Source organism: Coregonus clupeaformis, chromosome 29 (assembly GCF_020615455.1).
Source record: "Coregonus clupeaformis isolate EN_2021a chromosome 29, ASM2061545v1, whole genome shotgun sequence".
Classification (NCBI taxonomy): Eukaryota; Metazoa; Chordata; class Actinopteri; order Salmoniformes; family Salmonidae; genus Coregonus; species Coregonus clupeaformis.
The window spans coordinates 63,626,775-63,652,232 of record NC_059220.1 but is presented as its reverse complement, the minus strand read 5'-3'; the positions used below and the strand labels follow the sequence as shown (position 1 = coordinate 63,652,232).

The window sequence follows — 25,458 nt, the reverse complement described above, 5'->3', positions numbered from 1 at the left end:
GAGGCTGGGGGAACACTAACATTACAGTCAGCTGTAGGGAGGCTGGGGGAACACTAACATTACAGTCAGCTGTAGGGGAGGCTGGGGGAAACACTAACATTACAGTCAGCTGTAGGGGAGGCTGGGGAACACTAACATTACAGTCAGCTGTAGGGGTGGCTGGGGGAACACTAACATTACAGTCAGCTGTAGGGGAGGCTGGGGGAACACTAACATTACAGTCAGCTGTAGGGGAGGCTGGGGGAACACTAACATTACAGTCAGCTGTAGGGGAGGCTGGGGGAACACTAACATTACAGTCAGCTGTAGGGGAGGCTGGGGGAACACTAACATTACAGTCAGCTGTAGGGGAGGCTGGGGGCTGGGGGAACACTAACATTACAGTCAGCTGTAGGGGAGGCTGGGGGAACACTAACATTACAGTCAGCTGTAGGGGAGGCTGGGGGAACACTAACATTACAGTCAGCTGTAGGGGAGGCTGGGGGAACACTAACATTACAGTCAGCTGTAGGGGAGGCTGGGGGAACACTAACATTACAGTCAGCTGTAGGGGAGGCTGGGGGAACACTAACATTACAGTCAGCTGTAGGGAGGCTGGGGGAACACTAACATTACAGTCAGCTGTAGGGGAGGCTGGGGAACACTAACATTACAGTCAGCTGTAGGGGAGGCTGGGGAAACACTAACATTACAGTCAGCTGTAGGGGAGGCTGGGGGAACACTAACATTACAGTCAGCTGTAGGGGAGGCTGGGGGAACACTAACATTACAGTCAGCTGTAGGGGAGGCTGGGGAAACACTAACATTACAGTCAGCTGTAGGGGGTGGCTGGGGGAACACTAACATTACAGTCAGCTGTAGGGGTGGCTGGGGGAACACTAACATTACAGTCAGCTGTAGGGGTGGCTGGGGGAACACTAACATTATAGTCAGCTGTAGGGGAGGCTGGGGGAACACTAACATTACAGTCAGCTGTAGGGGAGGCTGGGGGAACACTAACATTACAGTCAGCTGTAGGGGAGGCTGGGGAACACTAACATTACAGTCAGCTGTAGGGGAGGCTGGGGGAACACTAACATTACAGTCAGCTGTAGGGGAGGCTGGGAGGCTGGGGGAACACTAACATTACAGTCAGCTGTAGGGGAGGCTGGGGGAACACTAACATTACAGTCAGCTGTAGGGGAGGCTGGGGGAACACTACAGTCAGCTGTAGGGGAGGCTGGGGGAACACTAACATTACAGTCAGCTGTAGGGGAGGCTGGTGAAACACTAACATTATAGTCAGCTGTAGGGGAGGCTGGGGGAACACTAACATTACAGTCAGCTGTAGGGGAGGCTGGGGGAACACTAATATTACAGTCAGCTGTAGGGGAGGCTGGGGGAACACTAATATTACAGTCAGCTGTAGGGGAGGCTGGGGGAACACTAACATTACAGTCAGCTGTAGGGGAGGCTGGGGGAACACTAACATTACAGTCAGCTGTAGGGGAGGCTGGGGGAACACTAACATTACAGTCAGCTGTAGGGGAGGCTGGGGGAACACTAACATTACAGTCAGCTGTAGGGGAGGCTGGGGGAACACTAACATTACAGTCAGCTGTAGGGGAGGCTGGGGAAACACTAACATTACAGTCAGCTGTAGGGGAGGCTGGGGGAACACTAACATTATAGTCAGCTGTAGGGGAGGCTGGGGGAACACTAATATTACAGTCAGCTGTAGGGGAGGCTGGGGAAACACTAATATTACAGTCAGCTGTAGGGGAGGCTGGGAGGCTGGGGGAACACTAACATTACAGTCAGCTGTAGGGGAGGCTGGGAAACACTAACATTACAGTCAGCTGTAGGGGAGGCTGGGGGAACACTAACATTACAGTCAGCTGTAGGGGAGCCTGGGGGAACACTAACATTACAGTCAGCTGTAGGGGAGGCTGGGGAAACACTAACATTAAAGTCAGCTGTAGGGGAGGCTGGGGGAACACTAACATTACAGTCAGCTGTAGGGGAGGCTGGGGGAACACTAACATTACAGTCAGCTGTAGGGGAGGCTGGGGGAACACTACAGTCAGCTGTAGGGGAGGCTGGGAGGCTGGGGGAACACTAACATTACAGTCAGCTGTAGGGGAGGCTGGGGAAACACTAACATTACAGTCAGCTGTAGGGGAGGCTGGGGAAACACTAACATTACAGTCAGCTGTAGGGGAGGCTGGGGAACACTAACATTACAGTCAGCTGTAGGGGAGGCTGGGAGGCTGGGGGAACACTAACATTACAGTCAGCTGTAGGGGAGGCTGGGGGAACACTAACATTACAGTCAGCTGTAGGGGTGGCTGGGGGAACACTAACATTACAGTCAGCTGTAGGGGAGGCTGGGGAAACACTAATATTACAGTCAGCTGTAGGGGAGGCTGGGAGGCTGGGGGAACACTAACATTACAGTCAGCTGTAGGGGAGGCTGGGGAAACACTAACATTACAGTCAGCTGTAGGGGAGGCTGGGGGAACACTAACATTACAGTCAGCTGTAGGGGAGGCTGGGGGAACACTAACATTACAGTCAGCTGTAGGGGAGGCTGGGGAACACTAACATTACAGTCAGCTGTAGGGGAGGCTGGGGGAACACTAACATTACAGTCAGCTGTAGGGGAGGCTGGGGAACACTAACATTACAGTCAGCTGTAGGGGTGGCTGGGAGGCTGGGGGAACACTAACATTACAGTCAGCTGTAGGGGAGGCTGGGGGAACACTAACATTACAGTCAGCTGTAGGGGAGGCTGGGGGAACACTAACATTACAGTCAGCTGTAGGGGAGGCTGGGGGAACACTAACATTACAGTCAGCTGTAGGGGTAGGCTGGGGGAACACTAACATTACAGTCAGCTGTAGGGGAGGCTGGGGGAACACTAACATTACAGTCAGCTGTAGGGGAGGCTGGGGGAACACTAACATTACAGTCAGCTGTAGGGAGGCTGGGGAAACACTAACATTACAGTCAGCTGTAGGGGAGGCTGGGGAACACTAACATTACAGTCAGCTGTAGGGGTGGCTGGGGGAACACTAACATTACAGTCAGCTGTAGGGGAGGCTGGGGGAACACTAACATTACAGTCAGCTGTAGGGGAGGCTGGGGGAACACTAACATTACAGTCAGCTGTAGGGGTGGCTGGGAGGCTGGGGGAACACTAACATTACAGTCAGCTGTAGGGGAGGCTGGGGGGAACACTAACATTACAGTCAGCTGTAGGGGAGGCTGGGGGAACACTAACATTACAGTCAGCTGTAGGGGAGGCTGGGGAACACTAACATTACAGTCAGCTGTAGGGGAGGCTGGGGAACACTAACATTACAGTCAGCTGTAGGGGAGGCTGGGGAACACTAACATTACAGTCAGCTGTAGGGGAGGCTGGGGAACACTAACATTACAGTCAGCTGTAGGGGAGGCTGGGGGAACACTAACATTACAGTCAGCTGTAGGGGAGGCTGGGGAACACTAACATTACAGTCAGCTGTAGGGGAGGCTGGGGGAACACTAACATTATAGTCAGCTGTAGGGGAGGCTGGGGGAACACTAACATTACAGTCAGCTGTAGGGGAGGCTGGGGAAACACTAACATTACAGTCAGCTGTAGGGGAGGCTGGGGGAACACTAACATTACAGTCAGCTGTAGGGGAGGCTGGGGAACACTAACATTACAGTCAGCTGTAGGGGAGGCTGGGGGAACACTAACATTACAGTCAGCTGTAGGGGAGGCTGGGAGGCTGGGGGAACACTAACATTACAGTCAGCTGTAGGGGAGGCTGGGGAAACACTAACATTACAGTCAGCTGTAGGGGAGGCTGGGGGAACACTAACATTACAGTCAGCTGTAGGGGAGCCTGGGGGAACACTAACATTACAGTCAGCTGTAGGGGAGGCTGGGGAAACACTAACATTAAAGTCAGCTGTAGGGGAGGCTGGGGGAACACTAACATTACAGTCAGCTGTAGGGGAGGCTGGGGGAACACTAACATTACAGTCAGCTGTAGGGGAGGCTGGGGGAACACTACAGTCAGCTGGAGCTGGACACAACATTGCAGTCAGCTGTAGGGGAGGCTGGGAGGCTGGGGGAACACTAACATTACAGTCAGCTGTAGGGGAGGCTGGGGAAACACTAACATTACAGTCAGCTGTAGGGGAGGCTGGGGAAACACTAACATTACAGTCAGCTGTAGGGGAGGCTGGGGGAACACTAACATTACAGTCAGCTGTAGGGGAGGCTGGGAGGCTGGGGGAACACTAACATTACAGTCAGCTGTAGGGGAGGCTGGGGAACACTAACATTACAGTCAGCTGTAGGGGTGGCTGGGGGAATACCAACATTACAGTCAGCTGTAGGGGAGGCTGGGGAAACACTAATATTACAGTCAGCTGTAGGGGAGGCTGGGGGGAACACTACAGTCAGCTGTAGGGGAGGCTGGAAAATACAGTCAGCTGTAGGGAGGCTGGGGAACACTAACATTACAGTCAGCTGTAGGGGAGGCTGGGGAACACTAACATTACAGTCAGCTGTAGGGGAGGCTGGGGGAACACTAACATTACAGTCAGCTGTAGGGGAGGCTGGGGGAACACTAACATTACAGTCAGCTGTAGGGGAGGCTGGGGAACACTAACATTACAGTCAGCTGTAGGGGAGGCTGGGGGAACACTAACATTACAGTCAGCTGTAGGGGAGGCTGGGGGAACACTAACATTATAGTCAGCTGTAGGGGAGGCTGGGGGAACACTAACATTACAGTCAGCTGTAGGGGAGGCTGGGGGAACACTAACATTACAGTCAGCTGTAGGGGAGGCTGGGGGAACACTAACATTACAGTCAGCTGTAGGGGAGGCTGGGGGAACACTAACATTACAGTCAGCTGTAGGGGAGGCTGGGGAACACTAACATTACAGTCAGCTGTAGGGGAGGCTGGGGAAACACTAACATTACAGTCAGCTGTAGGGGGAGGCTGGGGAGGCTGGGGAACACTAACATTATAGTCAGCTGTAGGGGGAGGCTGGGGGAACACTAACATTACAGTCAGCTGTAGGGGGAGGCTGGGGGAACACTAACATTACAGTCAGCTGTAGGGAGGCTGGGGGAACACTAACATTACAGTCAGCTGTAGGGGAGGCTGGGGAACACTAACATTACAGTCAGCTGTAGGGGAGGCTGGGGGAACACTAACATTAGCGTCAGCTGTAGGGGAGGCTGGGGGACACTAACATTACAGTCAGCTGTAGGGGAGGCTGGGGAACACTAACATTACAGTCAGCTGTAGGGGAGGCTGGGGGAACACTAACATTACAGTCAGCTGTAGGGGAGGCTGGGGAACACTAACATTACAGTCAGCTGTAGGGGAGGCTGGGGGAACACTAACATTACAGTCAGCTGTAGGGAGGCTGGGGAACACTAACATTACAGTCAGCTGTAGGGGAGGCTGGGGGAACACTAACATTACAGTCAGCTGTAGGGGAGGCTGGGGAACACTAACATTACAGTCAGCTGTAGGGGAGGCTGGGGGAACACTAACATTACAGTCAGCTGTAGGGGAGGCTGGGGAACACTAACATTACAGTCAGCTGTAGGGGGAGGCTGGGGGAACACTAACATTACAGTCAGCTGTAGGGGAGGCTGGGGGAAACACTAACATTACAGTCAGCTGTAGGGGAGGCTGGGGAACACTAACATTACAGTCAGCTGTGGGAGGCTGGGGGAACACTAACATTACAGTCAGCTGTAGGGGAGGCTGGGGGAACACTAACATTACAGTCAGCTGTAGGGGAGGCTGGGGGAACACTAACATTACAGTCAGCTGTAGGGGAGGCTGGGGGAACACTAACATTACAGTCAGCTGTAGGGGAGGCTGGGGGAACACTAACATTACAGTCAGCTGTAGGGGAGGCTGGGGAACACTAACATTACAGTCAGCTGTAGGGGAGGCTGGGGGAACACTAACATTACAGTCAGCTGTAGGGACGGAGGCTGGGGAACACTAACATTACAGTCAGCTGTAGGGAGGCTGGGGGAACACTAACATTACAGTCAGCTGTAGGGAGGCTGGGGGAACACTAACATTACAGTCAGCTGTAGGGGAGGCTGGGGAACACTAACATTACAGTCAGCTGTAGGGGAGGCTGGGGAACACTAACATTACAGTCAGCTGTAGGGGAGGCTGGGGGAACACTAACATTACAGTCAGCTGTAGGGGAGGCTGGGGGAACACTAACATTACAGTCAGCTGTAGGGGAGGCTGGGGGAACACTAACATTACAGTCAGCTGTAGGGGAGGCTGGGGGAACACTAACATTACAGTCAGCTGTAGGGGAGGCTGGGGGAACACTAACATTACAGTCAGCTGTAGGGGAGGCTGGGGAAACACTAACATTACAGTCAGCTGTAGGGAGGCTGGGGGAACACTAACATTACAGTCAGCTGTAGGGGAGGCTGGGGAACACTAACATGCTGAGACTAACATTACAGTCAGCTGTAGGGAGGCTGGGGAACACTAACATTACAGTCAGCTGTAGGGGAGGCTGGGGAAACACTAACATTACAGTCAGCTGTAGGGGAGGCTGGGGAACACTAACATTACAGTCAGCTGTAGGGGAGGCTGGGGGAACACTAACATTACAGTCAGCTGTAGGGGAGGCTGGGGAACACTAACATTACAGTCAGCTGTAGGGGGAGGCTGGGGAACACTAACATTACAGTCAGCTGTAGGGGAGGCTGGGGAACACTAACATTACAGTCAGCTGTAGGGGAGGCTGGGGGAACACTAACATTACAGTCAGCTGTAGGGGAGGCTGGGGGAACACTAACATTACAGTCAGCTGTAGGGGAGGCTGGGGGAACACTAACATTACAGTCAGCTGTAGGGGGAGGCTGGGGGAACACTAACATTACAGTCAGCTGTAGGGGAGGCTGGGGAAACACTAACATTACAGTCAGCTGTAGGGGAGGCTGGGGGAACACTAACATTACAGTCAGCTGTAGGGGAGTGCTGGGGGCTGGGGGAACACTAACATTACAGTCAGCTGTAGGGGAGGCTGGGGGAACACTAACATTACAGTCAGCTGTAGGGGAGGCTGGGGGAACACTAACATTACAGTCAGCTGTAGGGGAGGCTGGGGGAACACTAACATTACAGTCAGCTGTAGGGAGGCTGGGGGAACACTAACATTACAGTCAGCTGTAGGGGAGGCTGGGGGAACACTAACATTACAGTCAGCTGTAGGGGGAGGCTGGGGGAACACTAACATTACAGTCAGCTGTAGGGGACTGGGAGGCTGGGGAACACTAACATTACAGTCAGCTGTAGGGAGGCTGGGGGAACACTAACATTACAGTCAGCTGTAGGGGAGGCTGGGGAACACTAACATTACAGTCAGCTGTAGGGGTGGCTGGGGGAACACTAACATTACAGTCAGCTGTAGGGGAGGCTGGGGAACACTAACATTACAGTCAGCTGTAGGGGAGGCTGGGGGAACACTAACATTACAGTCAGCTGTAGGGGAGGCTGGGGGAACACTAACATTACAGTCAGCTGTAGGGGAGGCTGGGGGAAACACTAACATTACAGTCAGCTGTAGGGGAGGCTGGGGGAACACTAACATTACAGTCAGCTGTAGGGGAGGCTGGGGGAACACTAACATTACAGTCAGCTGTAGGGGAGGCTGGGGGAACACTAACATTACAGTCAGCTGTAGGGGGGCTGGGGGAACACTAACATTACAGTCAGCTGTAGGGGAGGCTGGGGGAACACTAACATTACAGTCAGCTGTAGGGGAGGCTGGGGGAAACACTAACATTACAGTCAGCTGTAGGGGGAGGCTGGGGGAACACTAACATTACAGTCAGCTGTAGGGGAGGCTGGGGGAACACTAACATTACAGTCAGCTGTGGGGGCGGCTGGGGAACACTAACATTGCAGTCAGCTGTAGGGGAGGCGGGGAGGCTGGGGGAACACTAACATTACAGTCAGCTGTAGGGGAGGCTGGGGAAACACTAACATTACAGTCAGCTGTAGGGGAGGCTGGGGAAACACTAACATTACAGTCAGCTGTAGGGAGGCTGGGGAAACACTAACATTACAGTCAGCTGTAGGCTGGAGGCTGGGGGAACACTAACATTACAGTCAGCTGTAGGGGAGGCTGGGGGAACACTAACATCAGTCAGCTGTAGGGGAGGCTGGGGAACACTAACATTACAGTCAGCTGTAGGGGAGGCTGGGGGAACACTAACATTACAGTCAGCTGTAGGGGGGGCTGGGGGAACACTAACATTACAGTCAGCTGTAGGGGTGGCTGGGGAACACTAACATTACAGTCAGCTGTAGGGGGAGGCTGGGGGAACACTAACATTACAGTCAGCTGTAGGGGAGGCTGGGGAAACACTAACATTACAGTCAGCTGTAGGGGCTGGGAGGCTGGGGAACACTAACATTACAGTCAGCTGTAGGGGAGGCTGGGGGAACACTAACATTACAGTCAGCTGTAGGGAGGCTGGGGGAACACTAACATTACAGTCAGCTGTAGGGGGAGGCTGGGGAAACACTAACATTACAGTCAGCTGTAGGGGGAGGCTGGGGGAACACTAACATTACAGTCAGCTGTAGGGGAGGCTGGGGGAACACTAACATTACAGTCAGCTGTAGGGGCTGGCTGGGGGAACACTAACATTACAGTCAGCTGTAGGGGAGGCTGGGGGAACACTAACATTACAGTCAGCTGTAGGGGAGGCTGAGGGGGGGAACACTAACATTACAGTCAGCTGTAGGGGAGGCTGGGGGAACACTAACATTACAGTCAGCTGTAGGGAGGCTGGGGGTCTGGAAGTCACTAACATTACAGTCAGCTGTAGGGGAGGCTGGGGAACACTAACATTACAGTCAGCTGTAGGGGTGGCTGGGAGGCGGGGAACACTAACATTACAGTCAGCTGTAGGGGGGCTGGGGCGGGAGGCTGGGGGAACACTAACATTATAGTCAGCTGTAGGGGAGGCTGGGGAACACTAACATTACAGTCAGCTGTAGGGAGGCTGGGGGAACACTAACATTACAGTCAGCTGTAGGGGAGGCTGGGGAACACTAACATTACAGTCAGCTGTAGGGGAGGCTGGGGGAACACTAACATTACAGTCAGCTGTAGGGGAGGCTGGGAACACTAACATTACAGTCAGCTGTAGGGGAGGCTGGGGGAACACTAACATTACAGTAGGGAGGCTGGGGGAACACTAACATTATAGTCAGCTGTAGGGGGGGGGGAACACTAACATTATAGTCAGCTGTAGGGGAGGCTGGGGAACACTAACATTACAGTCAGCTGTAGGGAGGCTGGGGAACACTAACACTACAGTCAGCTGTAGGGGGAGGCTGGTGGAACACTAATATTACAGTCAGCTGTAGGGGAGGCTGGGGAACACCACAGTCAGCGTGACTGGGGAATGAGGCTGGGGAACACTAACATTACAGTCAGCTGTAGGGGAGGCTGGGGGAACACTACAGTCAGCTGTAGGTGGGAGGCTGGGGGAACACAACATTACAGTCAGCTGTAGGGGAGGCTGGGGAACACTAACATTACAGCACTGGGGGTCTGGGGAACACTAACATTACAGTCAGCTGTAGGGGGAGGCTGGGGGAACACTAACATTACAGTCAGCTGTAGGGGAGGCTGGGGGAACACTAACATTACAGTCAGCTGTAGGGGAGGCTGGGAGGCTGGGGGAACACTAACATTACAGTCAGCTGTAGGGGAGGCTGGGGAAACACTAACATTACAGTCAGCTGTAGGGGAGGCTGGGGAAACACTAACATTACAGTGAGGGGGGAAACCTGGGACCTGGCTGTAAAAGTGAAACTGAATAACCCAGTTCCTTTTGGGTTCAAGTGGAGAAATATGTGTGTTTCCTTCTCAGAATATCAGTAATCTTGAGAAAATCATGTAGAGCAAGGAACGTCCCCAAGGCGAAGGAGGGAGAAGGCCATGATTGCCATCTCTGAATTACGTTTTTTTTTTGTGAAGCCTGAAAAGGAAGCTGCAGCTGCATCAGACTTCTAGCTCAGAGATTACACCACAAAAATATATGTTACGCCCAATGAAAGCTCCCCTCTTATCCTTGAAGTGCTTCAGTAGAAACTCTCTAGTAGGTTACCACGGGGTGATGAGCCCCCATCATAACACTTGAAATCTCAGGGCTCACCACTCTGCAGTGTCACATGGTCATGGGTTGATGTCCCCCTTTAGGTGTGGAGAAATCCCTGGCCTCTTCGTCTCCACACTGTCTGGCTTCCATCCTGCCAATGACTGACTGTGGCTAGCCACAGCTGTGCTGTTTGGGCCCCTCCATCATGTGACACGGATGATTCCTGTTTGGGCCCCACCACCATCATGTGACACGGAATATTCCTGTTTGGGCCTCACCACCATCATGTGACACGGATGATTCCTGTTTGGGCCCCACCACCATCATGTGACACGGATGATTCCTGTTTGGGCCCCTCCACCATGTGACACGGATGATTCCTGTTTGGGCCCCTCCACCATGTGACACGGATGATTCCAGTTTGGGCCCCACCACCACCATGTGACACGGATGATTCTTGTTTGGGCCCCACCACCATCATGTGACACGGATGATTCCTGTTTGGGCCCCTCCACCATCATGTGACACGGATGATTCCTGTTTGGGCCCCACCACCATCATGTGACACGGATGATTCCTGTTTGGGCCCCTCCACCATCATGTGACACGGATGATTCCTGTTTGGGCCCCTCCACCATCATGTGACACGGATGATTCCTGTTTGGGCCCCTCCACCATCATGTGACACGGATGATTCCTGTTTGGGCCCCTCCACCATCATGTGACACGGATGATTCCTGTTTGGGCCCCTCCACCATGTGACACGGATGATTCCTGTTTGGGCCCCTCCACCATGTGACACGGATGATTCCTGTTTGGGCCCCTCCACCATGTGACACGGATGATTCCTGTTTGGGCCCCTCCACCATGTGACACGGTGTGTCGATAATAATCTACTAATGGACTAAAGGCTGTGGTGTATTAACCACTTGAAGAACGTCTTTGTTCCTGTCTGATCATGATGGCCCTTGTTTGTGTTCAAACTCTGCTGGGCAGTTGTAAAATGGATGTCAAGTTAGACACTGATGTCCCTGTTTCAGAGAGAAGAAGAGAAACAGGAACCTAAAGCAACAGAGAAACACACAAAGAAGAGTGACACTCGTTCCTTTGTCAGTTCAAACCCTTTGCTTTCATCAGTATTGTTTTAGGGAGCTCTAGGTGTAGATGGTAAGGTTCAAGTTGCCAGCTCTGCTTTCTTGAGCATTTTGAGTAAGAGAGATGGGGTGGGGGGAAAAACAACTTGAGTTGAATCAAGAAGTAAACCTATGCCTAAATGGAGAAGCTGCATGGATTCAAAAACAGTCTATTACTCCATTTCCTCTAATGGTAAAACTATTGTACAGTTCTACAATTGGTTAGGAAGTGAGACTACTCATCTTACGGGGGGCTTTCCCTGTTAGATCACCCATGGTTGCTGTGTATTTTAATGTAGGCTTGTTTACGCGCGTGTCTCTAGGCTGTTCTGTAATGTCGTCTTATTGAGTGATGCATGCTTTGGCAGCCCGCCAACAAGGACCAGTCAGGAAAGCAAACATCCGGGACCTATAAAATTCTTCACACTGACTGCAGAGAGAATGAAGAGACCAGGTTAACCTGTCCTTGATCTTGATATGTGTGTGTGTGTGTGTGTGTGTGTGTGTGTGTGTGGTGCGCGCCTGCCAGTGAGGAACTTGCATGAATGGAAGCAGTGTAAGGCCTCATTGTAACCAGACTGGATCACAGCCTTTCCATACTGTAACAGACTGTTCCATATATTCCACTAGTCCCTGTTATCTACAGGCTAGTTTATATAGTTCCAAATCCAACACACGTGTCTCTTACCAAGACAAAGTCAGACTCATTGCTTTTTAAAGTTATTGTTTTATGTAGCCTAGGCCTACAGGTTGGATGACTTTGGGATCTATCCTCCCACAACTGTCCCAGAGTCTGTTTGGAACAGGCTATTTCTTTGTCGCGCAGAACGACAAGCTGACCAACAGAACAGGTCAACTTTTCTACTATGGGGGATAGTAGATTGACATAGGCTAGTGATTTTGCTGTTAGTTACTCGTCTTGTTGGCTGAGGAAAAGTAAAATGTGGACAGTTATGGACAGTTATTGAAGATGTATATTAACATCTTCAAATGCGCATCAGAATTCAGTAAGAAGGACGCACACCGTTGCATCCTCGAGTTGCCTGTTCTGTTATTACGAATGACCATCATCTAAATGTGATTTCTGTCATTCTGAGCACCGTGGGTGGACGCCCTGATCAGGTTATACACCCAATGTGTATGGGTCCGGTAAATGTCTCAAATGTCCGGTAAATTGAAAATGCTGCTAGTCAAATGTCCGGTGCCACATTTTCCTAACGGAAACCCTGGCAGGTGCCGGATAGGCTATCAGTATCACTAAATACAGTGAAGCTCCAAAAGTATTGGGACAGTGACACATCTTTTGTTGTTTTGGCAATGTACTGAAATTATACAATGACTATGAGGCTAAAGTGCAGACTGTCAGCTTTAATTTGAAGGTATTTCCTTCCATATCGGGTGAACCGTTTACAAATTAAAGCACCTTTTGTACATAGCCCCACCATTTTAGGGGATCAAAAGTTTTGGGACAAATTCACTTATGTGTATTAAAGTAATAAAAAGTTAAGTATTTGGTCCCATATTCATAGCACGCAGTGACAACATCAAGTTTGTGACTACACATTTGTTGGATGCTTGCTGTTTGTTTTGGTTGTGTTTCAGATTATTTTGTGCCCAATGGAAATGAATGGTAAATAATGTACTGTGTCATTTTGGAGTCACTTTTATTGTAAATAAGAATAGAATGTGTTTCTAAACACTTCTACATTCATGTGGATGCTACCATGATTACGGATAATCCTGAATGAATCGTGAATAAGGATGAGTGAGAAAGTTACAGACACACAAATATCATACCCCTCCCCAACAAATGTAACCTCCCCTTTTATTGTAATGGTGAGAGGTTAGCATGTCTTGGGGGTATGATATTTGTGCGTCTGTAACTTTCTCACTTGCACAGGACAGCAAGGATACGGCTCTCTCCACACAGCTCTTTGTTCAGTAACAGTACAGCGTAGCTCCCTGCTCTCTCTGGACAGTAACAGTACAGCGTAGCTCCCTGCTCTCTCTGTGCAGTAACAGTACAGCGTAACTCCCTGCTCTCTCTGTACAGTAACAGTACAACGTAGCTCCCTGCTCTCTCTGTACAGTAACAGTACAGTGTAGCTCCCTGCTCTCTCTGTACAGTAACAGTACAGCGTAGCTCCCTGCTCTCTCTGTACAGTAACAGTACAGCGTAGCTCCCTGCTCTCTCTGTACAGTAACAGTACAGCGTAGCTCCCTGCTCTCTCTGTACAGTAACAGTACAGCGTAGCTCCCTGCTCTCTCTGTACAGTAACAGTACAGCGTAGCTCCCTGCTCTCTCTGTACAGTAACAGTACAGCGTAGCTCCCTGCTCTCTCTGTACAGTAACAGTACAGCGTAGCTCCCTGCTCTCTCTGTACAGTAACAGTACAGCGTAGCTCCCTGATCTCTCTGTACAGTAACAGTACAGCGTAGCTCCCTGCTCTCTCTGTACAGTAACAGTACAGCGTAGCTCCCTGCTCTCTCTGTTCAGTAACAGTACAGCGTAGCTCCCTGATCTCTCTGGACAGTAACAGTACAGCGTAGCTCCCTGATCTATCTGTACAGTAACAGTACAGCGTAGCTCCCTGCTCTCTCTGTTCAGTAACAGTACAGCGTAGCTCCCTGATCTCTCTGGACAGTAACAGTACAGCGTAGCTCCCTGATCTCTCTGTACAGTAACAGTACAGCGTAGCTCCCTGCTCTCTCTGTGCAGTAACAGTACAACGTAGCTCCCTGCTCTCTCTGTACAGTAACAGTACAACGTAGCTCCCTGCTCTCTCTGTACGGTAACAGTACAACGTAGCTCCCTGCTCTCTCTGTACGGTAACAGTACAGCGTAGCTCCCTGCTCTCTCTGTACGGTAACAGTACAGCGTAGCTCCCTGCTCTCTCTGTACGGTAACAGTACAGCGTAGCTCCCTGCTCTCTCTGGACAGTAACAGTACAGCGTAGCTCCCTGCTCTCTCTGTACAGTAACAGTACAGCGTAGCTCCCTGCTCTCTCTGTACGGTAACAGTACAGCGTAGCTCCCTGCTCTCTCTGGACAGTAACAGTACAGCGTAGCTCCCTGCTCTCTCTGTACAGTAACAGTACAGCGTAGCTCCCTGCTCTCTCTGTACAGTAACAGTACAGCGTAGCTCCCTGCTCTCTCTGTACAGTAACAGTACAGCGTAGCTCCCTGCTCTCTCTGTGCAGTAACAGTACAGCGTAGCTCCCTGCTCTCTCTGTACAGTAACAGTACAGCGTAGCTCCCTGCTCTCTCTGTACGGTAACAGTACAACGTAGCTCCCTGCTCTCTCTGTACGGTAACAGTACAGCGTAGCTCCCTGCTCTCTCTGTACGGTAACAGTACAACGTAGCTCCCTGCTCTCTCTGTACAGTAACAGTACAGCGTAGCTCCCTGCTCTCTCTGGACAGTAACAGTACAGCGTAGCTCCCTGCTCTCTCTGGACAGTAACAGTACAGCGTAGCTCCCTGCTCTCTCTGTACAGTAACAGTACAGCGTAGCTCCCTGCTCTCTCTGTACAGTAACAGTACAGCGTAGCTCCCTGCTCTCTGGACAGTAACAGTACAGCGTAGCTCCCTGCTCTCTCTGTACAGTAACAGTACAGCGTAGCTCCCTGCTCTCTCTGTACAGTAACAGTACAGCGTAGCTCCCTGCTCTCTCTGTGCAGTAACAGTACAGCGTAGCTCCCTTCTCTCTCTGTACGGTAACAGTACAGCGTAGCTCCCTGCTCTCTCTGTACGGTAACAGTACAGCGTAGCTCCCTGCTCTCTCTGTACAGTAACAGTACAACGTAGCTCCCTGCTTTCTCTGTGCAGTAACAGTACAGCGTAGCTCCCTGCTCTCTCTGTGCAGTAACAGTACAGCGTAGCTCCCTGCTCTCTCTGTACAGTAACAGTACAGCGTAGCTCCCTGCTCTCTCTGTACAGTAACAGTACAGCGTAGCTCCCTGCTCTCTCTGTGCAGTAACAGTACAGCGTAGCTCCCTGCTCTCTCTGTACGGTAACAGTACAGCGTAGCTCCCTGCTCTCTCTGTGCAGTAACAGTACAGCGTAGCTCCCTGCTCTCTCTGTACAGTAACAGTACAGCGTAGCTCCCTGCTCTCTCTGTACAGTAACAGTACAGCGTAGCTCCCTGCTCTCTCTGTGCAGTAACAGTACAACGTAGCTCCCTGCTGGACAGTCTGAACTGGATTAGCGGCTCACTATAATCTGGGACACTGCAGATTACGCTTGCTTCCATCTCACGGGCCTGCCCTATCCCGGGCCTGGGCATGTCATGTGACCAACCAACAAATGGCACCTCGTATTTCCTTAGATGGCAGGGGTGGGCAACGGAGGGAGGGATGAGAGGGGGAGAGTGGCGCAGTGGTCTAAGGCACTGCATCGCAGTGCTAGCTGTGGCACTAGAGATCCTGGTTCGAATCCAGGCTCTGTCGTAGCCGGCCGCGACCGGGAGACCCGTGGGGCGGCGCACAATTGGCCCAGCGTCGTCCAGGGTAGGGGAGGGAATGGCCGGCAGGGATGTAGCTCAGTTGGTAGAGCATGGCATTTGCAACGCCAGGGTTGTGGGTTCGATTCCAGTATAAAAAATAAAAATGTATGCACTCACTAACTGTAAGTCGCTCTGGATAAGAGCGTCTGCTAAATGACGTAAATGTAAATGTAAATGAGAGTGACCAGAGCTGGATACTGGAGCTGGAGCTAGAAGATGGGTGTAATCATCACAGAAGCGCTCCTGCACGCCATAAACGCTAGCTAGCCTAGCATCATGCTCTTTTACTGTGAAAACCTCCTGATTGTGCAGAATCTGAATCTGTGGATGGCAGCAATCCACCAGTGGCCTTTGGGATTATTTACAACAGACAAGCCTAGTTACCGGGGCACTGGGAGTGACTGACTGTTGGTGATTGCAGCGTCAACAGAGAGCGAAGAGGAAAGGGAAGGTAACTCATTAACACTACAGAACGACTGTCGTGATGCCGCCTCGGCCTGCCTGTCTGGCTGCTTGTCATATGAGCCTGCAGCAGAAAGACAGACCCAGAGACAGACAGAGACAGACAGACAGACCCAGAGACAGACAGACAGACCCAGAGACAGACAGACAGACCCAGAGACAGACAGACAGGCTAGGAGGCTAACCTTGGCTGGAGCTGTCTGTCTGTCCGACAGGAACACACACATACTGACATATAACCCACACGACACACTGTCACAAAACACACACACACACGCTGTCACATAACACTGACACACACACAACACAGAAGCGCCGTGCGCTAGCAGACCAGGAGACAGGAGAGGACAATCAGAGCAGTGAGTGAGCTGTACCCCAGCTGCACGCGCCCTATCACATGCAGGCAATTAGTGTCAACGGGGACCTATGAGTCGTTGCAGTGGGAGCCCAGCCAGCTAGCCAGCCACCTAACCCAGCCAGGCAACAGCCATGGACCCTCTGGAGCAGGAATACAAGTCCCCATTTGACTTTGAGCAGGGGGTGAATAGCAGCTACCTCTATCTGTCTCCCAGCTTCAATGTAACACCACCGGGCTCACCGCAAGTGACTGTCAGAGCCAGAGGTAACCAGAGGAGTGTGTGGGGGTGTGAGTGAAGAAGTTTGTATTTGTTCTAGGGTGTGGATAGGGTGTTTGGAAAGAGAACAAGAGATAGATGGGGTGGGAGGGGGCATGTGAGAGAGAGAGCGAGAGAGAGAGGGGGATGGATCATTTGTGTTTCTTGATTTATGAGAGTGTGGGCGGGGGGCACTGTGTGTGCGTGTGTCTGCGTACTTTTGCTGTTCAATACGAGGGGCTGTCTGGAGCAGATGTCAAACAGACCAAGGTTGGTTCTGACAAGACCACAATGAACACACTCCTAGAAAGAAACCTATAATGGTTTCAAACCTAAAGTGGTGTCATCAAACCTAGAGCGGTTTAAGAGTGTTGAACTGGAGCTTGGTCAAGCCATGAGAAATACTCTACAAGGCTGGTATCACAGGCAAATCCATTTAAAGAAATATTAGTCAGATAATGTATAACAAAGAGTTTATGTGACTCTTAACTATGCTGGCAGTGCCATCCAGTGGAGGCTCCTCAGAGGAGGAAGGGGAGGACCATCCTCAGTGAATTTCATAAAAATACAAATTGTGAAACATTAATAAAGTTATCCTATTTAGATAAAACTGTACTAAATATATTAATGTCACCAAATAATTGATTAAAACACACTGTTTTGCAATGAAGGTCTACAGTAGCCTCAACAGCACTCTGTAGGGTAACACCATGGTGTAGCCGGAGGACAGCTAGTTTCTGTCCTCCTCTGGGTACATTGACTTCAATACAAAACCTAGGAGGCTCATGGTTCTCACCCCCTACTATAGACTTACACAGTAATTATGACAACTTCCGGAGGACGTCCTCCAACCTATCAGAGCTCTTGCAGCATGAACTGACAAGTTGTCCAACCAATCAAAGGATCAGAGAATTAATCTAGTACTGAAAGCATAAGCTACACCTAGCTAGCACTGCAGTGCATATAACGTGGTGAGTAGTTGACTCAAAGAGGGAAATAAGTATTTGACCCCTCTGCAAAACATGACTTAGTACTTGGTGGCAAAACCCTTGTTGGCAATTACAGAGGTCAGACGTTTCTTGTAATTGGCCACCAGGTTTGCACACGTTTGGCAACTCGAACCTTCAGCTCCCTCCACAGATTTTCTATGGGATTAAGGTCTGGAGACTGGCTAGGCCACTCCAGGACCTTAATGTGCTTCTTCTTGAGCCACTCCTTTGTTGCCTTGGCCGTGTGTTTTGGGTCATTGTCCCAATGTTTTGGCATATTACATCATTTATGCAGCAGCATACAAGACATTTTTGGACTCACCTTGTTGTGCTGTGCTCACTTGAACAGGAAGGTGGCGCGGCGGTCCATCTTGTGGGCTCTAGAAAGAGACCCGAGTTCCCGACCTGGAATTCCGAGTTGGATGACCGTTCAAAATTATTTTCTGTATTTACCCAGTCGGAGCTATTTTTTTTCAGAGTTTCCTGTTGTCTTGAACTCACTGAAGTCTGAGATTTCCCAGTTCCGAGTTTCCAGTTGTTTTGAACGCGGCAGAAGTCATGATGGATTGACAGCAGTCAACACAGTTCAGGGATATAGGCTAGAAAACTCATGCATTGAAGAAAAAAACCGTTATTAAAAATAATATACTTTCTTTTTTAAAATTGATTCAATTTCAGTTCATTTCCTGGTTTGAGAGAGTTAAATAGGAACTGACCCTGAGTCTGTTGTCAGTACAGAAACCAAGGACTCTAGGCCATATAAGGTAGGAACCCCAATGATCTGCGATGGTGGTGTAGGTTACACAGATCCGTCACTGTCAGCAGTATGGAGTCCTGGATCACTGACACCTGAGTGGCACTGCCTCGTCATCAAGAGGAGGCGGAGGGAGGAGGTGGAGTGGGGAGGGAGAGAGAGACAATAGAAAGGGAGAGGCCAAGAAGAGGTGAGAGTATAAATACGTCTTGAGCATTTTCTATCATTTCATTAAGCATCGGTCTACACAATTTCTCATGGAAATGTGATTATGATTTTGATATTCCAAATTGGGTAGATTTCTGTTAGATTGACGGTATTTTGAGCAACATTGATGAGCATGCTTCTACTTGTTAATAATCCCTCTTGAGACCAGCCAGTCTGTTCTGTAGCCTATTGAGACCAGCCAGTCTGTTCTGTAGCCTATTGAGACCAGCCAGTCTGTTCTGTAGCCTATTGAGACCAGCCAGTCTGTTCTGTAGCCTATTGAGACCAGCCAGTCTGTTCTGTAGCCTATTCGTGCGAAAGTTGCTCTTCTTCACTCTGTTTTTGTCTTATTTCCAGCACTGTCCCTTACCCTGGAACTAGCTGTTCAAGTCAAAAAGGATGGATTGGTGGCGTAGCACATTCTGTTACTCCTGATCCTGAACAGCCCACCAGACAGTAGCTAACAAACACCACTTGGTAACACTTTGAAGGCTACATAGGGGCTACTTAAGAACTGCATAACAAAATCATTTTGATTAATTGTTCAGGAGTCTTATGGCTTGGGGGTAGAAGCTGTTAAGGAGCCTTTTGGACCTAGACTTGGTGCTCCGGTACTGCTTGCCGTGTGGTAGCAGAGAGAACAGTCTATGACATTTACATTGTAGTCATTTAGCAGACGCTCTTATCCAGAGCGACTTACAGTTAGTGAGTGCATACATTTTCATACTGGCCCCCCGTGGGAAACGAACCCACAAACCTGGCGTTGCAAGCGCCATGCTCTACCAACTGAGCTACAGGGGACTTGTCATCTCTATCAACTCTGGAAATATGTTGGGAATGTGAGGAGGAGATGGAAGTGTCTGGCTGTAGGAATGTAGGGGGAGGTGAGGAGGTGATAGTGTGGTCGACCAAGCACTAAGGAAAATAAGGTCATTCCATCTCATTTAAGTCAGATACATCTCTGGTTTAGTATCAAGTAGTTCCAACCACATTTCGTCATATTTTCATAAATGGCAATCGAAACCATAGGGTACTGAGCCAATCAACTACCATCCATACAGGTACCATCCACAGATCCATGCCAGCTGTGATTCTGTATATGAACTACTGTTACCATAACAACAGTTATATCTAACCATAATCAACTACAGGGAACTACTGTAACCATAACAAGAGTTGTCGAACCCTAATCAGAACGGGACCACAGAGTGCTGAAGCGTGTAGCGTGTAAAAATCATCTGTCCTCGCATGCAACACTCACTACCGAGTTCCAAACTGCCTCTGGAAGCAACATCAGCACAAGAACTGTTCGTCGGGAGCTTCATGAAATGGTTTCCATGGCCGAGCAGCCGCACACAAGCCTAAGATCACCACGCGCAATGCCAAGCGTCGGCTGGAGTGGTGTAAAGCTCGCCCGATTGGACTCTGGAGCAGTGGAAACGCATTCTCTGGAGTGATGAATCACGCTTCACCTTCTGGCAGTCCGACAGAATCTGGGCTTGGGGGATGCCAGGAGAATGCTACCTGCCCGAATGCATAGTGCCAACTGTAAAGTTTGGTGGAGGTAGAATAATGGTCTGGGGCTGTTTTCATGGTTTGGGCTAGGCCCCTTAGTTCCAGTGAAGGGAAATCTTAACGCTACAGCATACAAGGACATTCTAGACGATTCTGTGCTTCCAACTTTGTGGCAACAGTTTGGGGAAGGCCCTTTCCTGTTTCCGCATGACAATGCCCCCGTGCACAAAGCGAGGTCCATACAGAAATGGTTTGTCGGTGATCGATGTGGAAGAACTTGACTGGCCTGCACAAAGCCCTGACCTGAACCCCATCGAACACCTTTGGGATGAATTGGAACGCCGACTGAACCAGGCCTAATCGCCCAACATCAGTGCCCGACCTCACTAATGCTCTTGTGGCTGAATGGAAGCAAGTCCCTGCAGCAATGTTCCAACATCTAGTTGAAAGCCTTCCCAGAAGAGTGCTGTTATAGCATTAAAGGGGGTACCAACTCCATATTAATGCCAATGATTTCAACAAGCAGGTGTCCACATATTATTGGTCATGTAGTGTATCAAATCCATGATTCACACTACACAGGCCAAAACTATATTTCTCCAATCAGAGAAAGTTAGGACAGTGCATCAGCAAAATGTCATATTGACTGTACAGTAGAGCATATTAGTTACCTAGTAAGATAATTAGTTATTGGAGTTGTTATTCCACTTGCAGACTTTTTGTGTCTTGTTGATTAACAGCTCTGTTCTGAACTACCTCTGTTTTTCTCTCCTGCTGTCAAGTCTCAGAATGGCTCCATCCAGAAAGTTTGGCTATTCATGTGTTGTTTTTCCTACAGCGTACAGCCATGACTGGCCTGCTCAAGGCTGAGTGTCAGACATCCAGGCAGTGGTGGGACAACAATATTGCGTGTGTGCGTGATAGCGTATATGTGTGTGCGATTGCATGCAAGTGTGTGCGATTGCGTGTGTATGTGTGTGTCCCCTTGGGCTAGTATCCATCTTCAAAGGCTATCTCTTAATCTAGCTGGTCCTCCCAACTCTCATCCTCCACCCCCTGTGGACTATCTTTTCTTTATGTCTTCTTCCTCTTCCTCCTCTTCAGAAGGAGAGATACTACTCAGGTTGACAGCTAATGTTGGTATGGTCCTACTATGCCTTTGAGGATAGGAAATCCTTTGAGTGTGAGGATATCTCTCTTAACTCTCTCTCTCTCTCTCTCTCTCCCTCTCTCTCTCTCCCCTCTCTCCCCTCTCCCTCTCTCCAGGTGCTGTGAGACCAGACTCTATCCCAGAGGTAGGGGAGGATGCAGTCACGTCAGTGACCGTGTCCCCTTCCATCCCCACCCTGACAGAGGAGGAGCAGGAGGAGCTACGAGGGGAGCTGCTCAGGGTAACCTTTCCTGAGACCTAAAGAGTTTCTTTAGCCTCCAGAGCCAATGCCCTTTTCTCCCACCACGTCTCACCAGGTCTCCCTGTCTTTCTCCATATCTCTCGAAGGTGGAGGATGAGATCTTGACTCTGTCTCAGGTGCTGACAACTAAGGAGAACCAGTTGGCAGACATCAAGAGGAAGCTGGGCATCACTCCTCTCAACGAGCTCAAACAGAACCTCAGCAAGAGCTGGCAAGAGGTCACCACCTCTACGGCGTACGTGGCTGTACACACACACACACACACACACACACACACACACACACACACACACACACACACTGTTCTGCAGAGTCAGCTCTCACATGCTGACTAGTCAGAGGGGGAATGAATGTGTACATACTCTCTTCTTCCTTTCTCATACTTAATAATTTCATCTCACCTCTCCCTCTTATCATTTCTCTCCATCTTTCTCTCTTGCACCTCTTTTGCATATTCACTCCCTCTATTCTCCATCGTGCTCTTATTCCCCTCTCTCCCTCTCAATTCAATTCAATTCAATTTGCTTTATTGGCATGACGTAACAATATACATATTGCCAAAGTTTACATTGGAGATTTACAATATTAACATAATTAATAATAATAATCAATATTGTCAACGGGACAACAGTAACAACAATAACCAAGGGTCAAAATAACCATTGAACAATAACAATAAGCATAGAGGACATGTGCAGGTTGGTTGGTCTGTCAGACACTGTCCCTCATCTTATAGCAGGCAGCAATGTAGTGTGCTGCCAACCCACAGCTCTCTGCTTCCTCCCCGAACAGGACGGGTAGCCTATTCTCATCAGAGAGGTGTTTGAAAATTTGGGGAAATGACTCTCTCTCTCTCCTCTCTCTCTATACAGCTATAAGAAGACTTCAGAGGGCCTGTCCGTGGCCGGACGTAAGGCCACAGCAGCCTTCACCAACATGGGCTCAGCCATCAGCAGGAAGTTTGAGGACGTCAGGTAACCACCTCTACCCAGCCACCTCTACCCTCTACCCCAGCCACCTCTACCCCAGCCACCTCTACCCAGCCACCTCTACCCTCTACCCCAGCCACCTCTACCCAGCCACCTCTACCCAAGCCACCTCTACCCTCTACCCCAGCCACCTCTACCCTCTACCCCAGCCACCTCTACCCTCTACCCAGCCACCTCTACCCAGCCACCTCTACCCTCTACCCCAGCCACCTCCTACCCTCTACCCCAGCCACCTCTACCCTCTACCCCAGCCACCTCTACCCCTTACCCAGCCACCTCTACCCTCTACCCAGCCACCTCTACCCACTACCCCAGTCACCTCTACCCACTACCCCAGTCACCTCTACCCACTACCCCAGCCACCTCTACCCACTACCCCAGCCACCTCTACCCAGCCACCTCTACCCTCTACCCCAGCCACCTCTACCCACTACCCCAGCCACCTCTACCCACTACCCCCAGCCACCTCTACCCCAGCCACCTCTACCCTCTACCCAGCCACCTCTACCCTCTACCCAGCCACCTATACCCTCTACCCCAGCCACCTCTACCCACTACCCCAGCCACCTCTACCCTCTACCCCAGCCACCTCTACCCAGCCACCTCTACCCACTACCCTCTACCCCAGCCACCTCTACCCTCTACCCTCTACCCCAGCCACCTCTACCCTCTACCCCAGCCACCTCTACCCTCTACCCCAGCCACCTCTACCCACTACCCCAGCCACCTCTACCCAGCCACCTCTACCCACTACCCCAGCCACCACTACCCTCTACCCCAGCCACCACTACCCTCTACCCCAGCCACCTCTACCCCTAGCCACCTCTACCCAGCCACCTCTACCCTCTACCCCAGCCACCTCTACCCTCTACCCCAGCCACCTCTACCCCAGCCACCTCTACCCTCTACCCCAGCCACCTCTACCCCAGCCACCTCTACCCTCTACCCCAGCCACCTCTACCCAGCCACCTCTACCCTCTACCCCAGCCACCTCTACCCTCTACCCCAGCCACCTCTACCCTCTACCCCAGACACCTCTACCCAGCCACCTCTACCCAGCCACCTCTACCCTCTACCCCAGCCACCTCTACCCAGCCACCTCTACCCCAGCCACCTCTACCCTCTACCCCAGCCACCTCTACCCTCTACCCCAGCCACCTCTACCCTCTACCCCAGACACCTCTACCCAGCCACCTCTACCCCAGCCACCTCTACCCTCTACCCCAGACACCTCTACCCAGCCACCTCTACCCTCTACCCAGCCACCTCTACCCTCCCCCCAGCCACCTCTACCCTCTACCGCAGCCACCTCTACCCCAGCCACCTCTACCCCTCTACCCCAGCCACCTCTACCCTCTACCCCAGACACCTCTACCCAGCCACCTCTACCCTCTACCCCAGCCACCTCTACCCTCTACCCCAGACACCTCTACCCAGCCACCTCTACCCTCTACCACAGCCACCTCTACCCTCTACCCAGCCACCTCTACCCTCTAACAGGCAACCTACCCTCCACCCAGCCATCTCTACCCTCTACCCAGCCACCTCTACCCTCTACTTCAGCCATCTCTACCCTCTACCCAGCCACCTCTACCCTCTATCCCAGCAACATTTACCATCTACCCAGCCACTTCTACCCAGCCACCTCTACCCTCTACCCCAGCCACCTCTACCCAGCCACCTTGACCCACTACCCCAGCCACCTCTACCCTCTACCCCAGCCACCTCTACCCCAGCCACCTCTACCCTCTACCCAGCCATCTCTACCCAGCCACCTCTACCCTCTACCCCAGCCACCTCTACCCTCTACCCCAGCCACCTCTACCCTCTACCCCAGCCACCTCTACCCTCTACCCCAGCCACCTCTACCCCTACCCCAGCCACCTCTACCCTTTACCCCAGCCACCTCTACCCTTTACCCCAGCCACCTCTACCCTTTACCCCAGCCACCTCTACCCTCTACCCCAGCCACCTCTACCCTCTACCCCAGCCACCTCTACCCTCTACCCCAGCCACCTCTACCCTTTACCCCAGCCACCTCTACCCTCTACCGCAGCCACCTCTACCCTCTAACCGGCAACCTACCCTCTACCCAGCCACCTCTACCCTCTACCCCAGCCACCTCTACCCTCTACCCCAGCCACCTCTACCCTTTACCCCAGCCACCTCTACCCTCTACCCCAGCCACCTCTACCCTTTACCCCAGCCACCTCTACCCTCTACCCAGCCACCTCTACCCAGCCACCTCTACCCTCTAACCGGCAACCTACCCTCTACCCAGCCACCTCTACCCTCTACCCCAGCCATCTCTACCCTCTACCCAGCCACCTCTACCCTCTACTTCAGCCATCTCTACCCTCTACCCAGCCACCTCTACCCTCTACCGCAGCCACCTCTACCCCAGCCACCTCTACCCTCTACCCTCTACCCTCTACCCCAGCCACCTCTACCCTCTATCCCAGCTACCTTTACCATCTACCCAGCTACCTCTACCCTCTATCCCAGCTACCTTTACCATCTACCCAGCCACCTCTACCCTCTATCCCAGCAACCTTTACCATCTACCCAGCCACCTCTACCCTCTACCCCAGCCACCTCTACCCTCTACCCCAGCCACCTCTACCCTTTACCCCAGCCACCTCTACCCTCTACCGCAGCCACCTCTACCCTCTAACCCGGCAACCTACCCCTCTACCCAGCCACCTCTACCCTCTACCCCAGCCA

At 51.4% G+C, this 25,458-nt stretch overlaps 1 protein-coding gene across 3 annotated transcripts in view; it reads left to right on the top strand.

Annotated features, from left to right (window-relative positions):
• LOC121572284 (tumor protein D52-like) overlaps positions 1-25,458 on the top strand; it is a 47,230-nt gene that overhangs the window by 17,232 nt on the left and 4,540 nt on the right. The window contains exons 1-4 of one of the 3 annotated variants that reach the window (XM_045209265.1): positions 16,669-16,876; positions 21,600-21,724; positions 21,832-21,980; positions 22,618-22,719. In XM_045209265.1, coding sequence (XP_045065200.1) covers positions 16,744-16,876; positions 21,600-21,724; positions 21,832-21,980; positions 22,618-22,719 — 509 coding nt within the window. In that variant the 5' untranslated portion in view covers positions 16,669-16,743. Of the gene's footprint in view, positions 1-16,668; positions 16,877-21,599; positions 21,725-21,831; positions 21,981-22,617; positions 22,720-25,458 lie in introns of those variants that run through there. The other 2 variants (XM_045209266.1, XM_045209267.1) reach the window with 2 other exon arrangements.